At 37.2% G+C, this 21,677-nt stretch overlaps 1 protein-coding gene across 1 annotated transcript in view; it reads right to left on the reverse strand.

Annotated features, from left to right (window-relative positions):
* Positions 1-21,677, reverse strand: part of ryr2b (ryanodine receptor 2b (cardiac)) — a 113,395-nt gene that overhangs the window by 75,212 nt on the left and 16,506 nt on the right. Inside the window, exons 19-45 of the mRNA XM_038293906.1 lie at positions 19,793-19,985; positions 19,370-19,589; positions 17,474-17,578; positions 17,269-17,372; positions 17,057-17,140; positions 16,759-16,918; positions 14,288-14,435; positions 13,811-14,019; positions 11,633-11,807; positions 10,538-10,746; positions 10,161-10,353; positions 9,798-9,930; positions 8,476-8,590; positions 8,036-8,196; positions 7,712-7,871; positions 6,354-6,440; positions 6,009-6,235; positions 5,573-5,786; positions 4,880-5,500; positions 3,823-4,023; positions 2,636-2,747; positions 2,390-2,518; positions 1,883-2,159; positions 1,690-1,804; positions 1,436-1,568; positions 1,235-1,338; positions 979-1,114 (exon numbers count right to left, since the gene is read on the reverse strand). Coding sequence (XP_038149834.1) covers positions 979-1,114; positions 1,235-1,338; positions 1,436-1,568; positions 1,690-1,804; positions 1,883-2,159; positions 2,390-2,518; positions 2,636-2,747; positions 3,823-4,023; positions 4,880-5,500; positions 5,573-5,786; positions 6,009-6,235; positions 6,354-6,440; positions 7,712-7,871; positions 8,036-8,196; positions 8,476-8,590; positions 9,798-9,930; positions 10,161-10,353; positions 10,538-10,746; positions 11,633-11,807; positions 13,811-14,019; positions 14,288-14,435; positions 16,759-16,918; positions 17,057-17,140; positions 17,269-17,372; positions 17,474-17,578; positions 19,370-19,589; positions 19,793-19,985 — 4,725 coding nt within the window. The remainder of the gene's footprint in view (positions 1-978; positions 1,115-1,234; positions 1,339-1,435; positions 1,569-1,689; positions 1,805-1,882; positions 2,160-2,389; positions 2,519-2,635; positions 2,748-3,822; positions 4,024-4,879; positions 5,501-5,572; positions 5,787-6,008; positions 6,236-6,353; positions 6,441-7,711; positions 7,872-8,035; positions 8,197-8,475; positions 8,591-9,797; positions 9,931-10,160; positions 10,354-10,537; positions 10,747-11,632; positions 11,808-13,810; positions 14,020-14,287; positions 14,436-16,758; positions 16,919-17,056; positions 17,141-17,268; positions 17,373-17,473; positions 17,579-19,369; positions 19,590-19,792; positions 19,986-21,677) is intronic.

Here is a 21,677-nt window from a genome sequence, read left to right on the forward strand (position 1 = left end):
TTTGGCTGAATGGTAAACAACCTCAAGGGCAATTCGGAGGGATGACTTTTAGGCACTGGTTCAGAAAAAAGATAATCAATAGCAGAATGAATTACCTCTGTTCCAAATGTCGAAGATAATGGGGAACATGAAATGAAGCAGCTATTTGTGGCTTTTAGGCTTTGCATTTTGCTCCTTACTTGAATCATTCAGCTCCCATGAGCAATTATTATCCAATGCATTATAAGCATTATAAGCATTTCTAAATGCCTCAATAAATAATTAGAACCGTGGTTGTAATAAAGAGAGTATTCAATAGTTTTATTCATATGTTTTTGCAATTCTTTATATTAAGTAGGGGCACAGGGAAGTTTAATGTCATAAGTTCATGTGATGTTAGGATGCAAAACATTTATCTCATTTCAAAGTAGTATCTAGAGCCATAGCAGAGTAATAAGAGTAATTAGAGTAAGAGCAGATTTTCTAAGTTACATTTTTACCTGCAGAAACAGAATTTCATGAACTAAAAAGAAAAATACACCACAAGAATTAAGTTTATATGTATATTTCTAGGTATAAGTTATACCTAGAAATGTTTACACATTTTAAGTGGACGTTTTGACATTTATCAGATTGACTGCATCTGTATTTATAATATCTTTTAACGAATTCAAGGAAATCCTTCATTATACCTTTTACTATTAGCTCTGGATGACTAAAATCCATGTTTTGGAAATCAGACCCAGTAGACAAGATCAAACCAGGGATCCAACTTTGTCGAGTTGAATCAACCTGGCTTGGATCAGTCTATATTTGACCCAGTAATGGGTTTACAAAGTTACCCCAATTAGGCCACCTTTTACCAAGCAATTTTTTGAGTGTACTACGACTCTTTCCTTGATTGCATTTTATTAAGCTTATCACCATCCATGACAAGTAATAAAGTAAAAAAAAACCCTGTTAAGAGTAGTTTTTCATGCTTTAATCGTGCAAATGTACCATTACAGAAGACAGCAAAGCGTAGAAAATCCAGATAGCGCTCTCCCTCCACGGGGTTCCATCCAATGTCAGCGTAGCCTTTTGCCACAAGCATTGAACAGCTCTGGAGGCCACATGCAGCAAGGTAATGAACCACCTGGATTGTAAATCAGATTAGAAAAAGTAGACATGGTTTTTGTTTGCTTTTTGATGTGGCCTTTCACAACATTGTTGGCAAACTACAAAACAAAACAAAAACATATATATAGCATTACACCTTTTCTAGGTCAGGTTCCTTTAGTGATAATGCTAGCTCATTATTATCCATAACAGAGGCTGCTGCCACATCAAGAGGAGTGGAGCCACGCATGGATGGGGAAGCTGAAGAAAAAAAAAAACAAGTGAAAATTTTTAAAACTCATTCTAATAAAGCTGGTAAATTTACTATGTTACAATCTTGAGGAGATAAAGAACCTACCCAGTCCAACTCGGCTGTTTTCCAGTAAGTAGGTGAGGCAGTCAAATAGAGCTCCCTGATTGTGACGACTGATACGGCAAAAATAACAAAGGAATCTACAACAGCTGGCTACCATCTTGGGGAAAGTGATTTCCTGAAACAGTAACATTTATGAAGTTAAAGTGGGTTAGTTTACAGTTTATAGCATAATATGTATTTATAGATAAAGACAATAATGTGTTAACAACAGCTGATTATAACTGTCAATCCATTACCTTGGACTCTCCTTCACCCAGAACATTGACCATCACCTCCATCACAGTCTCATGCATGCCTAAAGCTCTCATCAAATTGGGATGTTGGTAGAAAACTTTATTGTTCATAATATCTCTGCAAATATAAACAATAAGCATCACTGCAGTGCACACAATTATGATAATGCATCACAAGAGACAATTCTTTCTCTACCCAAGCCTTCTGATCATCAGCTTCTCTTCTTCTTTCCCCATACGGACACTTAGGAGAGAACGGATTTGGCACAGGGAGGACAGGAGTGCCATGGTGTCCTCCATGGAATACTGGCTGATAGTATATGCCTTTAACAGTGACCCTTTCATTTGGCCCTCGAGGCCCTGATACTGGCGGTATAGCAAAGTGAAGATAGCCCTGACCAGTTCAGGATCTTCTATCTCTCTTTCCTGAGCCCAGCACACCATCGTCTCCGAAATCAGTCTTCTGAGAGACTCTGCCAGGAAGTGAGAAGTGTTGATAAAAACTAGACTGTGGGACCTGAAGGCACTTATCATGAAAAAGCCAGAAAATACACTTTTACATTTTTCCAATTCTAGACAATTTTCTAAACATATATTTTTCCCTGCTACAGACGAAAGGTAACTGAATCACAGAAGATCAAATCTTAGATTAAGTGAAAAATTAGAGTTTCTCATATTTCAAAATCTATAAAAGCAGGCTTACTTGGGGGGGAAGATTTATGTTCTTTCAATTCTATTGGTTTCTTTTTATGTCCAACTCGATAAAAAAGCCAATCTTTTAAAGACATTTTGGCATCATCTTCTTCCTCTAAGTCTGGAACCATTTCAGTGCCTTGATAAGACAGATATTAAAAGGATCTTTACGATTTATGGTAATTAGAGCGGTTGCCCTCTATGAGGGTTTCATAGTTCCATGATTTAATAATTGAAAGATCAACCATATTATTACCACAGTGTGTGTTGAGCAGGTGGTGAAAGTCCAATAATAGCTGTTGGAGTTCGACAGGACAGGGGCAGTTCTCTTGTTGTTCATCTTCCCTGAAGCTTAGCAGCAAATTCATCTTTTTAAATGGAGAAAAAATTGAAGAAAAAGGTTAACAAAAGTAGTGTGAACCATACTTATTTATCTTGTTAAAAGGGATAGATTTTTTAAATAATAGGTAATATTTAACCGGAAATTTATTTTTTACTCTTATTTGGTACAGATCCGAGTTAAAGCTTAAGGCATTTCTGAAACATAGGCCTCGACCAAAATAAACCCCTAAGAACTTTAAACAATGAGAATCGATTAATTTGCCAAGTTTGTGTGCTCAGAAAAGGGATTTGACTTACAATCGTAGACCTTATAAAAACAGCAATTAAAAATTTACTTTAGAGACGATCATAAAAAACAAAGTACATATACTTTTGAACTAGTACATACTTTTTTTATATGCCAGGTTGGAAAAGTCTAAGAAAAGACTATGGCTCAGTCTCAGTCTTAATTCTTCAAAGATTGTTGGTAGAGATTAAATTCTTGTTTAAACCGTACCCACATTTGTAAAGTGAAAGTTATTCATAAAGAAGCCAATTACTTTGTTTTTCACAGGATATGGATCAAGAAAGAATGAACCATTTCTGACCATATTAAAAGTCCAGCAGAAAAGTAATAAACTGCAAAAGTCAGTAAACTGATAAACTACTACAGTATGTATGTTTGCTTTCCAAACTGCCTTTTACATTGGTTTGACAGTTTACAAAGATCAGAAATGCTTTACACCTTCCACTTTTGGTTTGTGTTTCACACATTAAGACCATAAGAGATGCAACACCTCCTACCTTCATTTTTTAAATAAATATTCATTGGATTCTCTGTAAATAACCACCCAATGCAAACACAAGCATTATTCAAAGGGTCATGGGGTTCACATAACCAAGACGTTTCTGAGTTTCTTCTCAGATAATTGGCCGTTATCTGGAAACTTAATAGTTTGGATGTATACTAAATAAAGATCCAGAAAGAAATATTAATTTCAGATAAGATCATAACTACCAAATACCTTATGAGAGAACCTCACTTTTAAAATCTGTAAATATCCCCTTTGACAGTTATTATGAAGTCTAATTAAGTTCTGTATCTATCCAGGGCTACTCAACCTGTTCTTGCGGAGGAAGCCTGAACTCCTTGGTTTTGCGAGCAGTCAGTGCTGCAGACATGTTGAGAGCCTGCATGACCTGATTGTAACGAAACCTCTGGTTTTCTTGTAGCCGATGTACAAAGTCTGCAGAGAATGCAGTCACTGCTTCAACTCTGTGTTGCACCTGGCAGTCACACAGGTAGGACAGCAGATGACAAAGCTAAAAGAGGAGATGTGGAAAATCTTTCTTAGTCAGGGTTGCACTGGCACTTATCATATCCATAAACTCTTTCAGATTTCTGTCATGTTAAATCCACAAAGTTAAATTTGAATAAAAAATGTAAGTTAGAGACTAAACTAAACTTCCTTTGCAATTATTTAAAGTACGGCCTGGTGACTAGCTTCCTTTACCATAGGTAAACACATGGAAGAAGAAGCGCTGAGACACTTAGGTTTACATACAAAGTTTTACAAATGAAAAATTTAAAAAATATTAGACTGAAATAAAAAAAATACCTAACTCTGATGGGATCATCCCCCAAGATACATTATGGTGGCAGCATCAGCATGTAGAGACTTTTTCTAACTTATTAAGAGAATTGATGGGAAGAAGGGTGGATGCAAACTACATTGCAGTGCCATAACAGACTACTAGAGAAAGAGACCTAAATTAGGGCACTGGTTCACCAGAAGATTAAAAACTGTAAATATACATTTGAGGTACAGTGGATAGTTTTGGCCAATGTTTCTCATTCTGAAGTAATCTTCTAATCCTCTAATACAACAGAAGAGATGTTCATGCTATAGGAAGTATAAAAACTACTGGTTCAGATCATATCTCTATGTCAAAACGGCCCAGTTATAGTAAACCTAAATCCATGTGTGAATCTGTAAATAACCTTTAAATAAAACCAAATCTTATTTCCTTTGCACTTCACATTTATGTTCTCCTCTTTTTAGAAAAATATAGATGACTGCCTTGACAATACATTTCAAGCTTTAGCTGCTCAGAGCAACTTATAACAATTTGATTAAATAAAATTAGGTTTAGTGAACGAAAATAAATATACAATCACCTCAAGTTGGACAGCTTCTGGAAGCTTCATCTGAAGAAGCCCTTGTTTATTAATATCATCATGGTTTGTGCTCCTCTTCTTTTGTCCTTGTTTATCATCTTCACTTTCCTTTTCCTTCCCTTCAACAGTTTTGATGTTTTTGGAGAATACATTTGGTTCAATTAGCCAAAGAACCTTTGCAAGGTCTTCATCCCCAAACACTCCCATGGCCAGAAGGCTGTACAACACTTTTAAGGGTGGAACAAGCAAAACTTCAACACTTCCTCCTGCAGGATCCCTCACAGCTTGACCGACAGCTACAACCCCAGCAGTCAGCATGTCCAATGTCAAATTCTTCAGTATGTCCAAAGGAATTTCTGGGCTGTCTGTGCAGGCTATTTCAGCCACACTTTCCTCTTCAGTCTCATAACCTCTGACAAAACAAGGAGATGAGAAATGCATCTGCGGTTTGAGGCACTTGCTTCTGCAAGTGCTAGGAATGCCTTCTGGTGTTTGAGCAATCCCTCCAGAAAACTTTTCCATACCGAGATAAAATGAGGCTTCTCTGGTCTGGTCAGTCATTGGGATTATGTATTCATGATTCATCATAAGGCATGCTGTTGTGTGGCTGCTTAGATAAACCTAAAAATAAAAAGTATAAAAGGTAACAAAAGCTTTGTTATTATCATTGTTTGTATTAATTCCAACAGGTACCTGAATAAGGAGCTGATAATACGCTGAGCGGAGCTGCCCCGGGAGGTTAGGATTCTGAATAGCATAGAGGATCTGTGACTGGTCAACGTGACTGCACAGAGCATGGCAAACTCTGTTGTTACCAAAGGCAGCTAGCGAGGAGTAGAGCAGGAGGATATTTTGATGAAAAGTGAGGAGGTCATCAACCTCGGACAGCTCCAAAATGTCAACACACCTAGTGAATGTCAAGGAAAAATTAAGGAAAGTTTTAGAGGTTTTGCTTTCTTAAAATCTAATTAAAACTGTAATGGGGGATATTGAAGGGTACCTGGTTAAAAAAAAATGCAAATCTATTGTAATTTAAAATTGCGGACATGTAAAATTTTGCTTAATAAAAATATTTATGTAAATGGGTAAATAGAACCACACATTATTTGGTTCTTTTTTTTATTTTTACCTATTTTCTTCAGGAATCTGAAGAATCATTACTTGTTGGGGATCAGAGCATTGGACTCTCCAGCCATGGTGCTCATCTGGTCGATCTACAAATACCTTTAACCCACTGTCTGGTACTCTGGTCCATGTGACAGGTTTCAGGTGCTGAACCTGAAACCTTGGAGGGCACTGAGGACTTGGGTTCCTTCTCTGACTGCGAAGCAAACCTGATGACAAGGGCATGACGTTCTAGAAAAAAATAACAGCATCACTATAGTTCATCAACTTGAATTTATTTTTTATTTATCATGTTAGAAGATTTATTAATAACTTTATATTTTCATATTGGTTCATTGGCATTAATTACCTTTGTGCTTTCAAGTTCAAACTGAAACATGTTGGTGGTGGTTGGCTTGACAAAAACAGCTGGAAACAGCTTGGTACCAGCCTCCACCTATTTTAGTTGGGAAATAGTTTCACAGCTTAATTATGTAATGTAAACCATTAACATTTGTCTAAAACAGCTTGAATGACGTGCTTTCTCAAACATAAGTTGCATACAGAAATATTTGTTCAACAGAAGAATAACCATTCATGCGTACATGCTCATTGCCACTCACTTTTCATGTTTTATGCTACAACCTTTTTTTTTACTTAGATATAGTAAAGTATAAAAGCAAGAATAAAAGGATGCAAGCTTTTAAAGTTCTTTCTTCCTGCTGTAAGTCACATGAAAAATACTTGTATACATAATAAAAAACATAAGCAACCACTTATCTTTCAAGGCCTACCGCTTTATTTTATCTCAGCTGTAGCTATTCTATGAAAGCAAGCAGAAAAAGCAAATGCTACAAAAGACCCAATACTGTAATTGTGATAGCATTATGAAGAGGGGATGTTTTTGTAACAGGAAAGCTAGTCAGAGCTGTATAAATCACATGGCTGCAACTAAAGGGAGGACAATCCTTAACAACTAGTTTACCATCCAGCAGATAGACATTCACAAACAGCAAGAGCTACGATTAAATTGTTTGATTGTGCTGGACTGAGTAGGTAAAAGTAAAGACATAATTTTAATTAAGAATGAATGTCTTGAAGTATTATTTTTGTTTTTTCAAAACTTTGAATCTGTCTATTCAAAGCAGATATATCCTAAATAATCCGTTGAGGAAATGAGGTGTAATAGGAAATAGATTATAATGATGTTGCACTTAATTGCTTTAGCAGGACTTTAGTATATATCCAAGTATATACATAAGAAAAGTGTCAAATTGATATGTGCAATGCTAAATAAACACTATAACCTTAAGCCACTAGAGGCACTAGACCTGTTACTTCCAAGTTCAGCATCCCTAAAAGCACCTGGCGGTATTATCTGATGTTTGACAACTTTGGACCATCAGACTGAAAAGTCATGAGGTAAAAGACAAGAACACGTCCAGCCCTCTAGACTAAATCGTGCATCAAACAACTGAAAATTAGTCTGATCAGGAAAGTGTTATATTGGTTCTTTGTCTAACAATAACTTTCTGTTAAGCAGATCTAAAAAAAAAAAAATACACCCATCTCATCCTAGAATGCAAAGGACTGTGATGTCTCCAGTCACTCTCTATTGAAACTAGAGGTAGTTTTTCTATTGAGTCAGGGAGGCTGAATTATAGGTCCACCACAACTTTTTAATGTGGTTTTACATTAGCAAGGTACAATATCTGCTGCAGGACCTACTTGAAAGAAAGTTGACATTTCAATGCCATTGGAAGTAAAGGTGAGCAGTCCAGTCGCTGAATCAATCAAGCAGCCAATCTCCAACCCTGCACTCCGACGACTCTGAGACAGACCTGTGGCCTCTCCAGCACAAACCATGAAACTGTTGCATCGCTTCACACTATACCAGAGAGATTGGAAAACATTCAGTCAACAGTTAGCATATAGGACACAAATGGGACATTAAAATTATGAGGCTGAGCAGATTATAACTTAACAAGGAAAAGTAAGCCATCAACTCTTATATATTCACAAAAATATGCAATTCTCTTTGCACTGATTAACCTTTCCTGAACTTTGCCAGTGTCATCTCCGAGGGTGACAGTCACCGTGCCGACATTGTCCGCATCAAACGTTGTGTCATGTTGATGAAAGTCAGAGGTCACCCAGCCTATCCACACATTGAATGGCTCCTGGCCAGGAAGAACCCTCACTGCATAATAATACTGAAACAAATAGGTCATTGAGTGTATGGTTGGGTATTCAAACCGTGTTTATGCAGTTATTGTATTAGTGTGGCTGGTAATTGGAAAAGAACAACAGCATAATGAAAGTGCACAAGCCATTGTTTAACAGTTTGTTTAATATTCCCCATCTAGGATAGAAGGCTAGCAATACAATCCATCTTAAAAATTGCAGACTACAAAAATATTAAAATATATAAAGAAAAATTATTTAGCACAATCAATTAGTTGTGATGAAATGAGGTAATGAAGAAATATTACTCTAGCGCTCTGGATAAGATGGTCATAGTTATCCTTTTCAACAATGACGTCTTCCAGAAGCCGTGCAGAGGAGTTGCTGCTGACTAAGCCTGGTTTGTTCCTTTTCATCATGAACCTTCAAGATAACAGAAAGTGGAATTGGTTATGCAAAGTTTCTCTTTCAAATCATTGTTCCTTCAAATCTATTCAGCTTTTTTAGTTTTCTTTTCAATCTGTGAGTTTATCATACCAGGTTGCAATGGTTGTTGTAACCACAAAGCAAAAAAAGTTTTAAATGCAGAAGAACATTACTCTGTCTGAATAAACTGTTAATTTATACATACTGAATACATAAATATGCACATATAGCTTAAATTCAGAGTGACTCCTGCCTTTCTTAGCTATCTTAATTAGTTATGTTGGGCTTAATTTGTTAAGCTTACTGATGAACTATCAGACTGTTATTTTCCATGTATGTATTATTTGTTGTTTTTAACTTTGTTCTCTCGGTTTCTTTTCACGGAATATACAAGTGGGCCAGTTTATGGTTAGATGTGTCTCTTCCGTGGATTGTGTAAATTGGTTCTGACCCCATATATTCACAGCATAACTGCCTCCTTGATGATGCTACTGTTATCATTAACCATTAACCATCATTAACCATTAACCATCAGCAGCATTCTGCCTGATTATCAATAAGAAGAAAATATTCTTATTATTAATATGCAGGCAGAATGCTGCTGATGCCCTCTTATTATTTCATCTTTCAGGACATAATTTGTCAGAGTTGTGGATGACATTAACTTTCTGTAAGCTCTTTGTTTTCTTTCCAATAGTAATTACTTCAATTCCCATGGTTCTTGGATTCTTTTCAGAATCAAGATATTTATGTAGATAAGCTCCTAATATCTGCATATATTCTTAGATTGTTCTTCCCCAAAATAGTAGTTATGGACCAGCCCTTCTGTGTTTTTTTTTTTCCTCTTACAAATGAGAGCATTTGATGACCATACATTTGTATAGTCATCACATGCTTACTCAGAATAAGGGACAGCAGCAAATTGAATGACTTGATGCCAATGACCATGGTGTCTAAAAGGGAACTGTAAAGTGATCAGATTAATGCGACTTTATTTTAACGAAGCTTGGATTAAATTATACTGAATGTAACTGGATATAAATATGGCAAAAAGAATGATAAAAATTCCCTAATTTGAAAAGTAACATGCCCTTATTTATTAAACGAATGGTAAATAAGTGAACTGAATTAACATCTAAATGTTTAAAATATTTCAATTTTTCCCTATATGTTTAATATCAGGGTTTTTTTCTCTTTTACCTACCGCTGTTTTAGTTTTGATGTTTTTTCATGACCGTGATCCTTGTGGTTGAGCTCATCTCTTGAGCCAGCAAAGCTGCGTGCTGACTTCATCAGCACTTCAAAGTCAGAGTCTGTGTCCTCCAGCTCTTTTCTCGCTAAAGGACAACAGGCATTAATTACACTGTGGCCCTGGGGAGCTTAACTAGAACAATACATCAAGGTCATAATGGTAGAATATCAGTTATCTAGACAGGGGATAAGTCTGAAAAATAGCAGCTGGATTCCATACACAATTTACAGTATTTCATGCAATGGATCATTGGTTTTATGTGCTGCATTGGATACAATATTATCTGTGTGAGTTCTCTGAGCAATGCATACGAACCTGAACTTGGAGTTAAAGAGCTGGAGGGGACTAGAGGCACACCATCTTTAGGGCTTCTGAGTGTGGCAGCACACTCAATGGGCATGCTGAGCCGGTAAAAACCCATCTCACTCCCTCCACCATGTTGCACCAACAAACGCTGAGAGACCCTCAGGCTGGATAAGAAATCCATTGAGCCCCTGAGTCGAGTAACCTTGAGTCAGATTAGCAAAATGTTTTGGGAATCAAAGTGGTGCATTAATACATATAAAAAAACATTGCTGGGTCCCAGAGATGGCTCCATATTAACAATTGTACAGCTATTGTACAGTGCTGGGTCCTTGCAATGGCATTGTTACCAAGCTGTGTGAAAATAATCCCTCGACCACTGCACTAACCTGAAGGTTTTGATCATCAGGCTGCACTGACGTAAACTGCGGCAGATTCCAACTCATCCACAGAGATGGGTCTCTGGTCATATTAAAGGCAAAAGGTTTATAACCCTCTTGCTGGCCACACACATTAAAGTATTGCAGAGTCTCCACCTGGCGGCCTAGATTCAGCCTTCCCACCTGGTTCACCCCAGCACTGACCACAGGCAACAGGCCTAAAAAAAACAAAGGGAAATTTTTTCAAGAGTGGACTTCATAAATACACGAACAAAGGGAAAACAAGAATAAACATGTTTATAGTCATAAGAGGGGTTACATTCTTGCTGATTTCTTTTAATTTTACACTTTTTATCCCACAATATAAAATTTGCAAAGGAAAATACCTGACTTAAACCTAAATGAATAAGGCTGAGGCGTTAAATCCAAAAGACATCTTGCTGGAAATATACATTTGCAATTTTCCCAGAAAACAATAGTGAATCACAGTCATGGTAGGTTGTCACTTTGGATCTTTAAGGTCAAAAACACTTGGGCTCTGCATCACCACAATGGCTGAAATACACCAACCAACAAGTTTAGCTCAGGAAAACACTAAAACGGCATTTCAGTTGGGCCTAGTTAAAATCTTGAACTTAAGACCAATCATTAAGGCCATATCTCATATAGCATTAAAGACGCTTTAAATTGTCGCATTGTTAGTGAATAAACAATGTTACAATAAAAGAATGAGATAAAATTACTCCAAATTTATTTAAATTACTCTTTCCTAACTAGTAGGAATATTTAATGTCGTCTGTTGATAAAAGTGGTTGCACAACCTTTTAATAGGTTTATGGGAGAATTTGTTTTACTCAGGTTAGTATTACTGCCTGCTTCTCTGAATAACTCAAATCATAATATAAAAACAGCATTTACTCTGGTTATCTTTTTTCAGTGTTAACATTTAGTGATGATCCTACATACTCAAGTGTGACCAAACCCCTAAAACAAAATATAGCTGAAACTGAAAATGTTTTCCTGTACTGTATCTATATGTTCTCACAGTTCCATAGAAAATATCTGTGTTCGGTATGCAAACTCCAGCAAAGGATTTTCCCGCACCATCTCTGATATCCAAATCCTTGGCAGCCAGCTCTGATCCTCTGTCATTAAACAGCAGCTCTCCATTGAGCGTGACCATCATGGTGCCTTCAAACATGTCCACCAAGCAACCCACCACATCGCCTCTGAGCCACGGACGCCCCAGGGGCTCACCTCCCTGATGGCACCACTGAGCCTGAAAGCAAAACATTGGAAGATGTTTTTTTCTTAATAAAAAAAACAACTATATATGGATATTTAACTACAGCATCAAAGTACAAAACAGGGGATAAAGTAAAAGAATACTCCTCATTTATGTAGAATTGAACACCTTAAAACAACAGAGGTACGTTTACCTCTTGTAAATTAACCAATATAGGAACAGAGCAGGATAGAATTGTGTGTTTTTTCCCTTGCGGAAGTTTACAATAATACATTTCTTAAAATGAACATAAAAAATTATGCATTGTAAAGATCAAATAAGATGACATTCGGACAGATCAATTTCTGCAAACGATTTCAACTCATGTTTTTTTCTCAACTGCATTTGACAAATAATGTACAATACCATGACATCTGCTAATGCTGAAGCATCAATTCATTATTTTGTTTCAATACAAAAATGCATCATGAAAAAATTTTTTTAGCACTTATTCAGGGATGAGGGTGGCAGGAATAAATGCAATAAAGATTTTAAGGAAGAAACAACTCAGAAAAACATGACTAACAGGAGACAAACACAAACAATCTAACAACAGAGTGAATAAACCCAGTTTTTATGTTGAGGTCATTTAACTGTTGAATGTACAGAGGTAAGTAATTAAACAGTTGAGTCCGGGTATGGAAATGAGTAAATGCCGTAATATAATAGAGACTAATCTGGTAGTCAATCGCATAATTGAAAGCATGTGGATTAAGGAGTAGTATTAAATGCCTTAATAAATATTGTGTATTTGTATTTATTTGAGGGCATTTATGGTTATATGACTCAAACACTCTATAGCATTAATCAGCTATAGAGAATGTATGAAAATATAACTTCAAAACTGCTTTTACTGACCAAGGCAACCAGCTAGCCTTGTTTTCTAGCCCTGCTGCATCACACATATTAATGGAGACACTTGTAAGGTATAGTATTACAAGGTTTGGAATGGAATCGCTTATATTTTAAAAAGCAAGAATCAATGTCTTTTACAATTTCTGAGCCAAATCTATAAACCCTTAATTTCACTCAATTTCTTAAAACAATGAATAAATAAAATGTAACAGCTGTAGCAACTGATGAGCTACAGTAACTCAAAAACCTTGGTAAGGAACTGAACTTTATCCATAATATCACTATGATTTTGCTTGCAAATGATAGTATTTCTTTTTATTATGTGCAAACCTTATAACCTCGATCTTGCTGGTTTTTATCAAATATATGTCTGGAATTTGAATTTTTACTTGATTACATCTAATTAATTAATCTCCAAGAAGTGCATTAGATGGTATACCACCCATGTTGTGGCATTACATCACAACCCTACTGAGACCCTGTTGATCTCTGACTTTTTATTCCGTAAGTTGCATCAATGCTGGTTTTCTCCTCATTAGTGAAAAATATTACCCTTAACATGAGGAAATTTAAGGGAAAGGTTATTTTTGTATACCCCATGCGAGGTGAAAATCGATTTAATAACTTAAGGATTAGTAAATTTTACAAACCAAATTAAACACCCAAAGAGTGATAAAGAATATTATAACACTCATTTTCTCTCTGAGTAGATTGGAGTGTTCTTGATTATCAAATGTCTGGTTTTGTTATAATTTTGAAAAAAAAAAAATGATTTCCTTGTAGAGACTTGAATACGTTCAACACAAACTGCCTTGAATTATGAAAGGAAACCATTTTATCAAATTAGCTTGAAAGCAGTTTTATGAAACAAAAACATTTAATCATTAAGGTCTGAACAAAGTTCAGACTAATAGTTGCTTTTTAAAACAGATCAGATAAATTGCATATTGATATTGGATAAGAGACATCAAAGATAAAAGGAAATCTGAATTTAGGCAATGCTTGTAAATTAAATCTACTCTGATGAAAAGATGACACAAATCCACAGTATGCTTTTTTTTTAACAAACTAGCTAGGAATTGGGTTTTTACAACAGCAAGCATCTTTGGGAAATCAGGAGTTGTTAAATTGGAATGCCTCACCTCAAATCCATCAAAGACATAAGCCTGGTCATCTGAGCCAAGCTCTTTATCTGGAGTACAGCCTGGTCGGGCCCAACCCACTCTCATATTCCCAGCTGTCAGGACTTCGAATTCAAAATACCACTTCCCCTTGGTCACCACGTAGGATTTATCTGGTCTGAACACTCTGCTCTTTTCCACCGAGAAGAGGCATGGCTTTGATAAAGGAGCTGTCAGTCAAAGAAACAGAGTAAAAATGGTTATCTCATAAAATGAAATTTAAATTCCTCCCTTGTTAGTTTATCTTTGCAACACTGACAGAACTTACAGCAATAAACCACAATTTAAAAACTGCAACTTACTGTAGAGTTTCCATTAGGTTTCATACATTAGCTATTCATTGATAACATGTACACGGTTAAAGAGGTCCACAACAGATAGAATAGAGATAAATTAAACTGAGACTTTAAAGATTAGTGACAGGTATTTGATTCATACTCTGTTCCTGGCTTAAGGACTCCAGGCTGTAGCCAAATGCCAGCAGGATACAGACGGCCTCTCTCACACTTTCAGTGCCTGCTTTTCTCATCCTTTCATCAACAAGACTGTAAGGTACGAGGTGAGGGCTCCGCTTTCCTTTTATATCCTACAAACATAGATTGGAAAGAGCAAAGGGGTAGTTAAATGTTGTCCGAATGTCTTTAACATTTTAAGGATCTACTGTATGTACAATTATGGGATATGTGTTCAGAGAATGAGCAGTCTCATGGCATGCTGCGGGGCGAATTTGATTTTATTAAATGATTAAACAGATTAAACTTAAAACTTGTAATTGTTTTGCTGCAAGACATTTGGGTCTAAAATGTAATATGATCTAGGGGCTAAATAACCTGTAGCATTTCGTACATAATGAAAAAAACTTAAACTGATATTTATAAAATAATAGGTGGTGTGTCCAAGAGATTTTTATGTTCATTTTATTGATTTAAGTTACAATGTGTTCTTTGAAATAAGAAAATATACAATTAGAGAAATAGAATATCTTAAATTTAAATTTAATTTTCATTTGTTTAAAACAACAGAAGTATAGAGGAGATTGCCTAGTTAAAATTCCACTGATGTTCTCCCAAAGGTGCATAAGGCAAAAAAGGTGACTATCAAAAGTAAGCTAGCTTCCTATATTGCTCCATCTAAGTGCACCATTGTACAAAAAAAAACCTAACTTCAAGGGCGTGAAGGACATTAACAATATATAGACTACAGCTGGAGCCAGAGCTTCAAGAACAACAGAACATAGTTCCAATCCAGAACATGGGCAAAAACAAAATTGGGAAAGAAATGTCCTACTTTCAGATATCAGAAAAGCATGCCTTTGACATGTACATCAAGTTTCTAAAGTTTTGGAGGAAGACTTGAAAGACATAGAATCCATATGTCATGATCGAAGCACCGGTAGCTTCTATGATTACTTACATTATTCACCTGCTATTCCCTCCCTGCTCTCTAATTATTATTAATCTTATTAACCTGCTCCCTCTGCTATATATACAGTTCAGCCCAGCTATCAGGGCCAGATCATTATTCATCTATTTCTTAATTTATTTGTCTATTCTTTGTTTATTCGTGTTATGTTTTCATGTCAGTTATTCATTTTTGTTTCGTGAGAGTTAATTTCCTGGTTCATGCCCTGAGTCTTGGAGACCAGTGGATTGAGAGGGTTTGGTGTTTGTCTCCTGTCTACTGGTTGTGTCCCGGCTCAGGCTTTTGGCTTGGAATGCGGGGAAAGTCAGTTTTAATTCCTGTAAGCCTGGCTCCAAGGTGGACAACAGTTTAAAGTTTGCCGTTTATCCTGGAACCATGTCTTGTCTATGTTCCTCTCTACCCCTGAGCGTGCCTGTCTTTATCGGGGTGTGTCTGTCTGCGTATGCTGGTGGTATCATAGAACTCTGAACCTGCCTTCACACTCTGAGGATTCCTGAAAACCCTGAATCTGTCTGTTCGGATTGGAACCCCTGGTCAGGCAACGTACTATGCCTGGAACTCGGAACTGTCCGGTTCTGAACTATTTCTCTGACCTGGATCGGTCTCCTGCCTGCTCACTGGGGTTGCTGCATCTGGGACACTTTGGACGGCTCTGAGCCGCATCTTATTTAGCAGTCCATCAGCTGGATCTTGCCTTCTTCGGAGAGGATGGACTGCACTGTTAAACCAGGTAAGTGACTCACTTGGATAATCATTTCCATCAGATGATCCTGGTCACTTACCTATGATTCTCCCTCCAGAATGTCAGTGATTGGGCAGTGCCCCGCCTCCCCTTGCAGCCACTGTGGTCCGATTATCCTTAGCAGCCCGCGTTTCTGTTCTGTTCTGTCTTATCATTTCTATAATTAAACGTTTTGAATCTTCCCATTGTCTGACTTGCCTTGAATACTGGGTCCATCTGTCCCATTTTATGACACCATATTTCTTAGGGTTGAGGATGGTTTTGCCACAGTTAGTGATTAGTCATTTCACCTGTGGCTACTGGGAAATTGTTCACTGTAAGTTATCAGTTCGAAGCACTTGAATGTTGTTAAAAAGGAATGGATAGTTCTGGATTTTATACAAACCCCAAAAAAGGTAACATCTGTAATATGTGCATTTTAACTCTCACTGTTTAAATGTTAAAACTAGTCTGTATTTGTAGAAACAATTCATAAATGGGGTGCAGTCACTACTATGAAAAAAGATGCCACACTAAATTTAAGGGGATAAAAAAAATAATGGAAGTGTTAACTGCATTTCAGTTGAGAAGTTAAGTTTAAATACTGTATATGCTGTACTGTAATATGTAACTCTGGGTGTAATGATTAAGTTCAATGAGTTAGATTTTTTTTGTATTGATTTGTTGAAATATATCAAATGTTTATGGTATTCTATTGTATCGTGATCCGCCTTTATGAAACCAAGGCCACATAAAAAAATAGCACCTGCTGAGGTCCATAGGTCCATCCCTGTTTGATACGGTCTCTGGCCCATACATTATGTTGGTTTTCTGCCAGCAAGGTAACCACATGCTCATCGGCTGAACTGAGGATAATTTGTCTTAAATCTATGGGTGCAGGCCTGTAGCCACAGGGCAGCTCATACCTGAAACAGATGATTGAGAAAAAGGCATTGGTATATCAAAATCAAATCTAAAACATTTGCATAAAATATTATGTTTTATCCAAATTCTAACGATTCAAATTCCATCAAAAATTCAATCAAGCACATTAAAATTATTACTTTGCGTGTAATCTCATGTATTTGGTGCGTTCCTCAGCGCAGTCATCAGCTAAACCAATGTGGAAACCAAGTGCAAGCAGGGTCCTTCAATAAGACAACAGGACGCATTAACACACTACGTCTTTCATAATTAATATTCAACTTTTTAACCAAAATTTAAACTTTGATTGGGTTTCAGTTTGTCATTTTATGTTTCATCTATTAAAGCTTACTTAAGTGTATCCTCAGCCATCTGTAGGTTCTGGTTTCTCTCCTGCTCTGGAAGCTTGGAGAACTCAACTAGACAAGGATCATGTAGTTTGCTTTCATCTTTCACCTGTGTGTCAAAAACAGCTGTTTATTACATCACAGGCAGAACCAAAAATTAAGAGAGTGGGGATATTAATTAAATGTTTCCCTAAAAACTACTTTTCTTACTATTCCATATGTCCACCCAAGGTCAATTCTGTCCTTTAACCAGAGTTCATGAAAATTTTCCGCCATTTTTTCTTTGATGTCTTCAAGTTGTGGAGGTAATACAACCTATAAGAGAAAAACACCTGATATTGCTTTATTCAGAATTCAGAAATTCACACACAGTCATCATAGGCCAAATTGATCAGGTTTCTGTCGGACATTTTAGCATACAATAAATCCACACGTTCCGTTTAGTTTCTAAACTGTTTGTCGACAATGGCAAAAATACAAATAAGTGGAGTTGAGATAAGTTTATGACTTATGACCATTTAAGAACTGTCAAGAATGGTGGAGGTAGGATAATGCTGAGGGTCCAGTGTCATGGCTGCATTATGCAAATAAAGTGGCATAATTACGATTGAGTGCTCCTTCCAAATCCTCTAAGTTTACATAATATTAACAGCTTAAGGGTAAAAATGTTAACACAGCTGAATGTTCTAACAAAACAATAATCCCTATCATTCATTAGAACTTGTTATAAATCGCATATCATGCTTCTCAAATTTTTTCTCAGAAGTTTTGGGCTGTGCTTAAAAACCAGACCTATAAACTGCTGATCTACTGGGATTTTAACGCACAACCATCTCTAGGGTTTACAGAGAATGGTCCGAAAAAGAAAAAACACCCAGTGAGCGGCAGTTCTGTGGGCGGAAATGCCTTGTTGATGCCAGAGGTCAGAGGAGAATGGCCAGACTGGTTCGAGCTGATAGAAGGGCAACAGTGACTCAAATAACCACCCGTTACAACCAAGGTGGGCAGAAGAGCATCTCTGAACGCACAGTACGTCGAACTTTGAGGCAGATGGGCTACAGCAGCAGAAGACCACACCGGGTGCCACTCCTTTCAGCTAAGAACAGGAAACTGAGGCTACAATTTGCGCAAGCTCATGGAAATTGGACAATACAAGATTGGAAAAACGTTGCCTGGTCTGATGAGTCTCGATTTCTGCTGCGACATTCGGATGGTAGGGTCAGAATTTGGCGTCTACAACATGAAAGCATGGATCCATCCTGCCTTGTATCAACGGTTCAGGCTTGTGGTGGTGGTGTCATGGTGTGGGGAATATTTTCTTGGCACTCTTTGGGCCTCTTGGTACCAATTGAGCATTGTTGCAACGCCACAGCCTACCTGAGTATTGTTGCTGACCATGTCCATCCCTTTATGACCACAATGTACCCAACTTCTGATGGCTACTTTCAGCAGGATAATGCGCCATGTCATAAAGCTGGAATCATCTCAGACTGGTTTCTTGAACATGACAATGAGTTCACTGTACTCAAATGGCCTCCACAGTCACCGGATCTCAATCCAATAGAGCATCTTTGGGATGTGGTGGAACGGGAGATTCGCATCATGGATGTGCAGCCAACAAATCTGCGGCAACTGTGTGATGCCATCATGTCAATATGGACCAAACTCCCTGAGGAATGCTTCCAGCACCTTGTTGAATCTATGCCACGAAGAATTGAGGCAGTTCTGAAGGCAAAAGGGGGTCCAACCCGTTACTAGCATGGGGTACCTAATAAAGTGGCCGGTGAGTGTATATATATATATACAAATAATGGTTATGTATAATTTTCATAAATTGAGGATTTTAAAAGTCAAAATTAAATTTGAACAAGAATACCCCATTCATAATGATAATAAAATATCAATTATGTATGTTGTAAATCACTGCACCTTAAAAACTGTCGACATGCAGTGTTATAACCCATGAAGCAGATCTGTAATTGGCTTATATGCAAATTAGCTTATTCAAATTTGGCACAAATACAAATGTTTACAATATTGTCAGGAAAAAGGTGTCCAATTCGGCTTTATCTTGATAGAAATATGCTTTTGTGTAATAAAGCTTACCTTGCTTATGTCTACTGGAATGGGAGTAAAGGTTACTGGAGTGATCGGCACAGACGGGCCAAAGAGCTCTTTTTTCCCCTCTTCACAGTCTGAGATGTATTTCTGACATGGCTCTACCTTCAGCTTGACTTTTGGGAGAAGAGCCTCAGAGCATGAAGCATAGCCGGGAGGGGGCAGGAAGCGAAACTCCCCATTTACCCCACCGAACAGAAAACGAACTCTGATTTCAGAAAAAGGACAAGATAGGATTTAGAAATTTTCATCAAACAAAACAAAATGTATTATAGTCAGTGGCTTTAAAAGGTTTTGAGACCTTATTATAAACAAAGAATCATAATAAAGGCATAACGTGAAAACACATGACGTTAAATAGGATCAAAAGAGAAGCAAATATATTAGTTAAATGACTTTAACACTGCTCACCTGACTCCAGCTGAGAAGCTGACCACAGGATACAAAAGTCCATTAGCATGGAAGTTCTCTAACATGCCCTGTACAGGCAGACCATTGACCCGAAAGGAGATGCATGGAACCGTGAGGTCAAGACAGCAACTCACTACATCATTATCTTTCAGCAGGTGAGAAAAGGGGGAACTGACTTTACGGCCCACACAACCTGAATATTGGAGGCAGAAACAAGTCACTTAAAATGCTAGATGAAAATGAAGCAGCATTTCTGTCATACAGCTGACAAAGACGAAACAGAAGATGTACATAATATCAAGCCATGATTGCGCCATTTGCATAAATTTTAATGGGCAATAAACACTTCTATGCTGCAGTTCCTGTTTCTCAGCCAGATAATGTTTCATAAACCAATATCACTTCTGACAAAAAAAATTGCAGTTGCACTCATAACACTCACTTCTCTGGAATTACTACTGATTTCTCTCACTGATGCATGCTTTGTGTAATTCAGTCCAAAAAGTAAAAAATAATAAAAAATAATTTAACTTTAATGATCTCAAATTTGAGAAATTTACCTCTAAATTTAACCCATTCCCTTTGGTAGCAGAGGGCTGCCACTGTTCACTGCCCGGGGAGCAGTGTGGGGTTGAGGGTCTTGTTCAAGGATCAAGAATGCAGGCTGTGGGGATCAAATCAGGTATTTGCATCCTTCTCAGAGCACAAATGCACTTCTCTAACCACTAGGCCAACACTCCCAACAACAATCACATTCTGTCATCTGTCTCATGTTTTGATGATATTGCCCCCCCCCCATTTACGTTTCCTCAACATTTTGATAACAGAATTTTGTAATAATTAAAGATATAATTTTTTAAAAGAAATATATACGAAATGTCATGTATTTCATACTAAATTATCAGAAACTCTACAGTCTTGAAAGCTTTTGAGCAGACAGAGATGATTACTGTCTACAATGACGGTAATCCACAAAAGGTCAAGGCAATAAAAAGGAAAGGAATGCATTATACAAGAATATCAAATCCATATATCTATCCACCTGGGTCACAGGGGGCTGGTGCCAATCTCCAACAGTCAGAGTACACCTTCTACAGATCAGCAGTCCAGGTCACACAGCAACAAAGAGACATACAACCATGGACACTTACACACTCGCCCCTAAGGCCAATTAAGGGTCACCAATCAATCTAATTTTAATGCTTTCCGACACTAGGTAAAAAGCACTGGTGGGACCTGGACAGAATCCAGGTAAGCACAGGTAGAACAAGCAAACCTCATGCAAAAGCATCCTGTCTCATGTCTGGATCGATTCTTTACCTTTTTGCTACAAGGCAACAACGATATGAACTGCTCAACTGTGCAGCCCAGTTGTAAAATAACTGTGCCAATAAGTGGCTGAAAAAAAAAAGATAAACGGAAAGGAAATAGTAATAAACAACCATATTTAAACACCATAAATTGCCAGGTGCAGCCAGGAACAGAGATGTTATCAGCCACTAAGTCATAAACTGGCTTTATGGATCGTTCAATTTTTTTCACACAGAGTTCTGAACTAAAGTTGTGTTTGTGAGGGCAGACAGCAAAGAAAAAGTGGAGTTCTGGCCTCTTCATTTACTGATTCACCAAGGGTAAAACAATACTATTGGGCAATTTGGACTCTTGAATATTTGGCACATCAGGTAACAAGCCCAGCTTGAACCATGTTCTTGAATATCTACAGACTTCCTAAGTCCAAAACAAACTTTATAAATGAGTTTAATGGCCTTGTTTTTTATGATAGCTGCTGATTAAGAATACCTAATTATTGGTTTTGACGTCCTGCAAGACTAAAAATCAAAAGAACTATGTGATTCACTTAGAAATGTATTTACAGTATGTAAAA

The sequence above is a fragment of the Cyprinodon tularosa genome, unplaced genomic scaffold, assembly GCF_016077235.1.
Source record: "Cyprinodon tularosa strain WSP-4 unplaced genomic scaffold, ASM1607723v1 ctg331, whole genome shotgun sequence".
NCBI classification, from domain to species: Eukaryota; Metazoa; Chordata; class Actinopteri; order Cyprinodontiformes; family Cyprinodontidae; genus Cyprinodon; species Cyprinodon tularosa.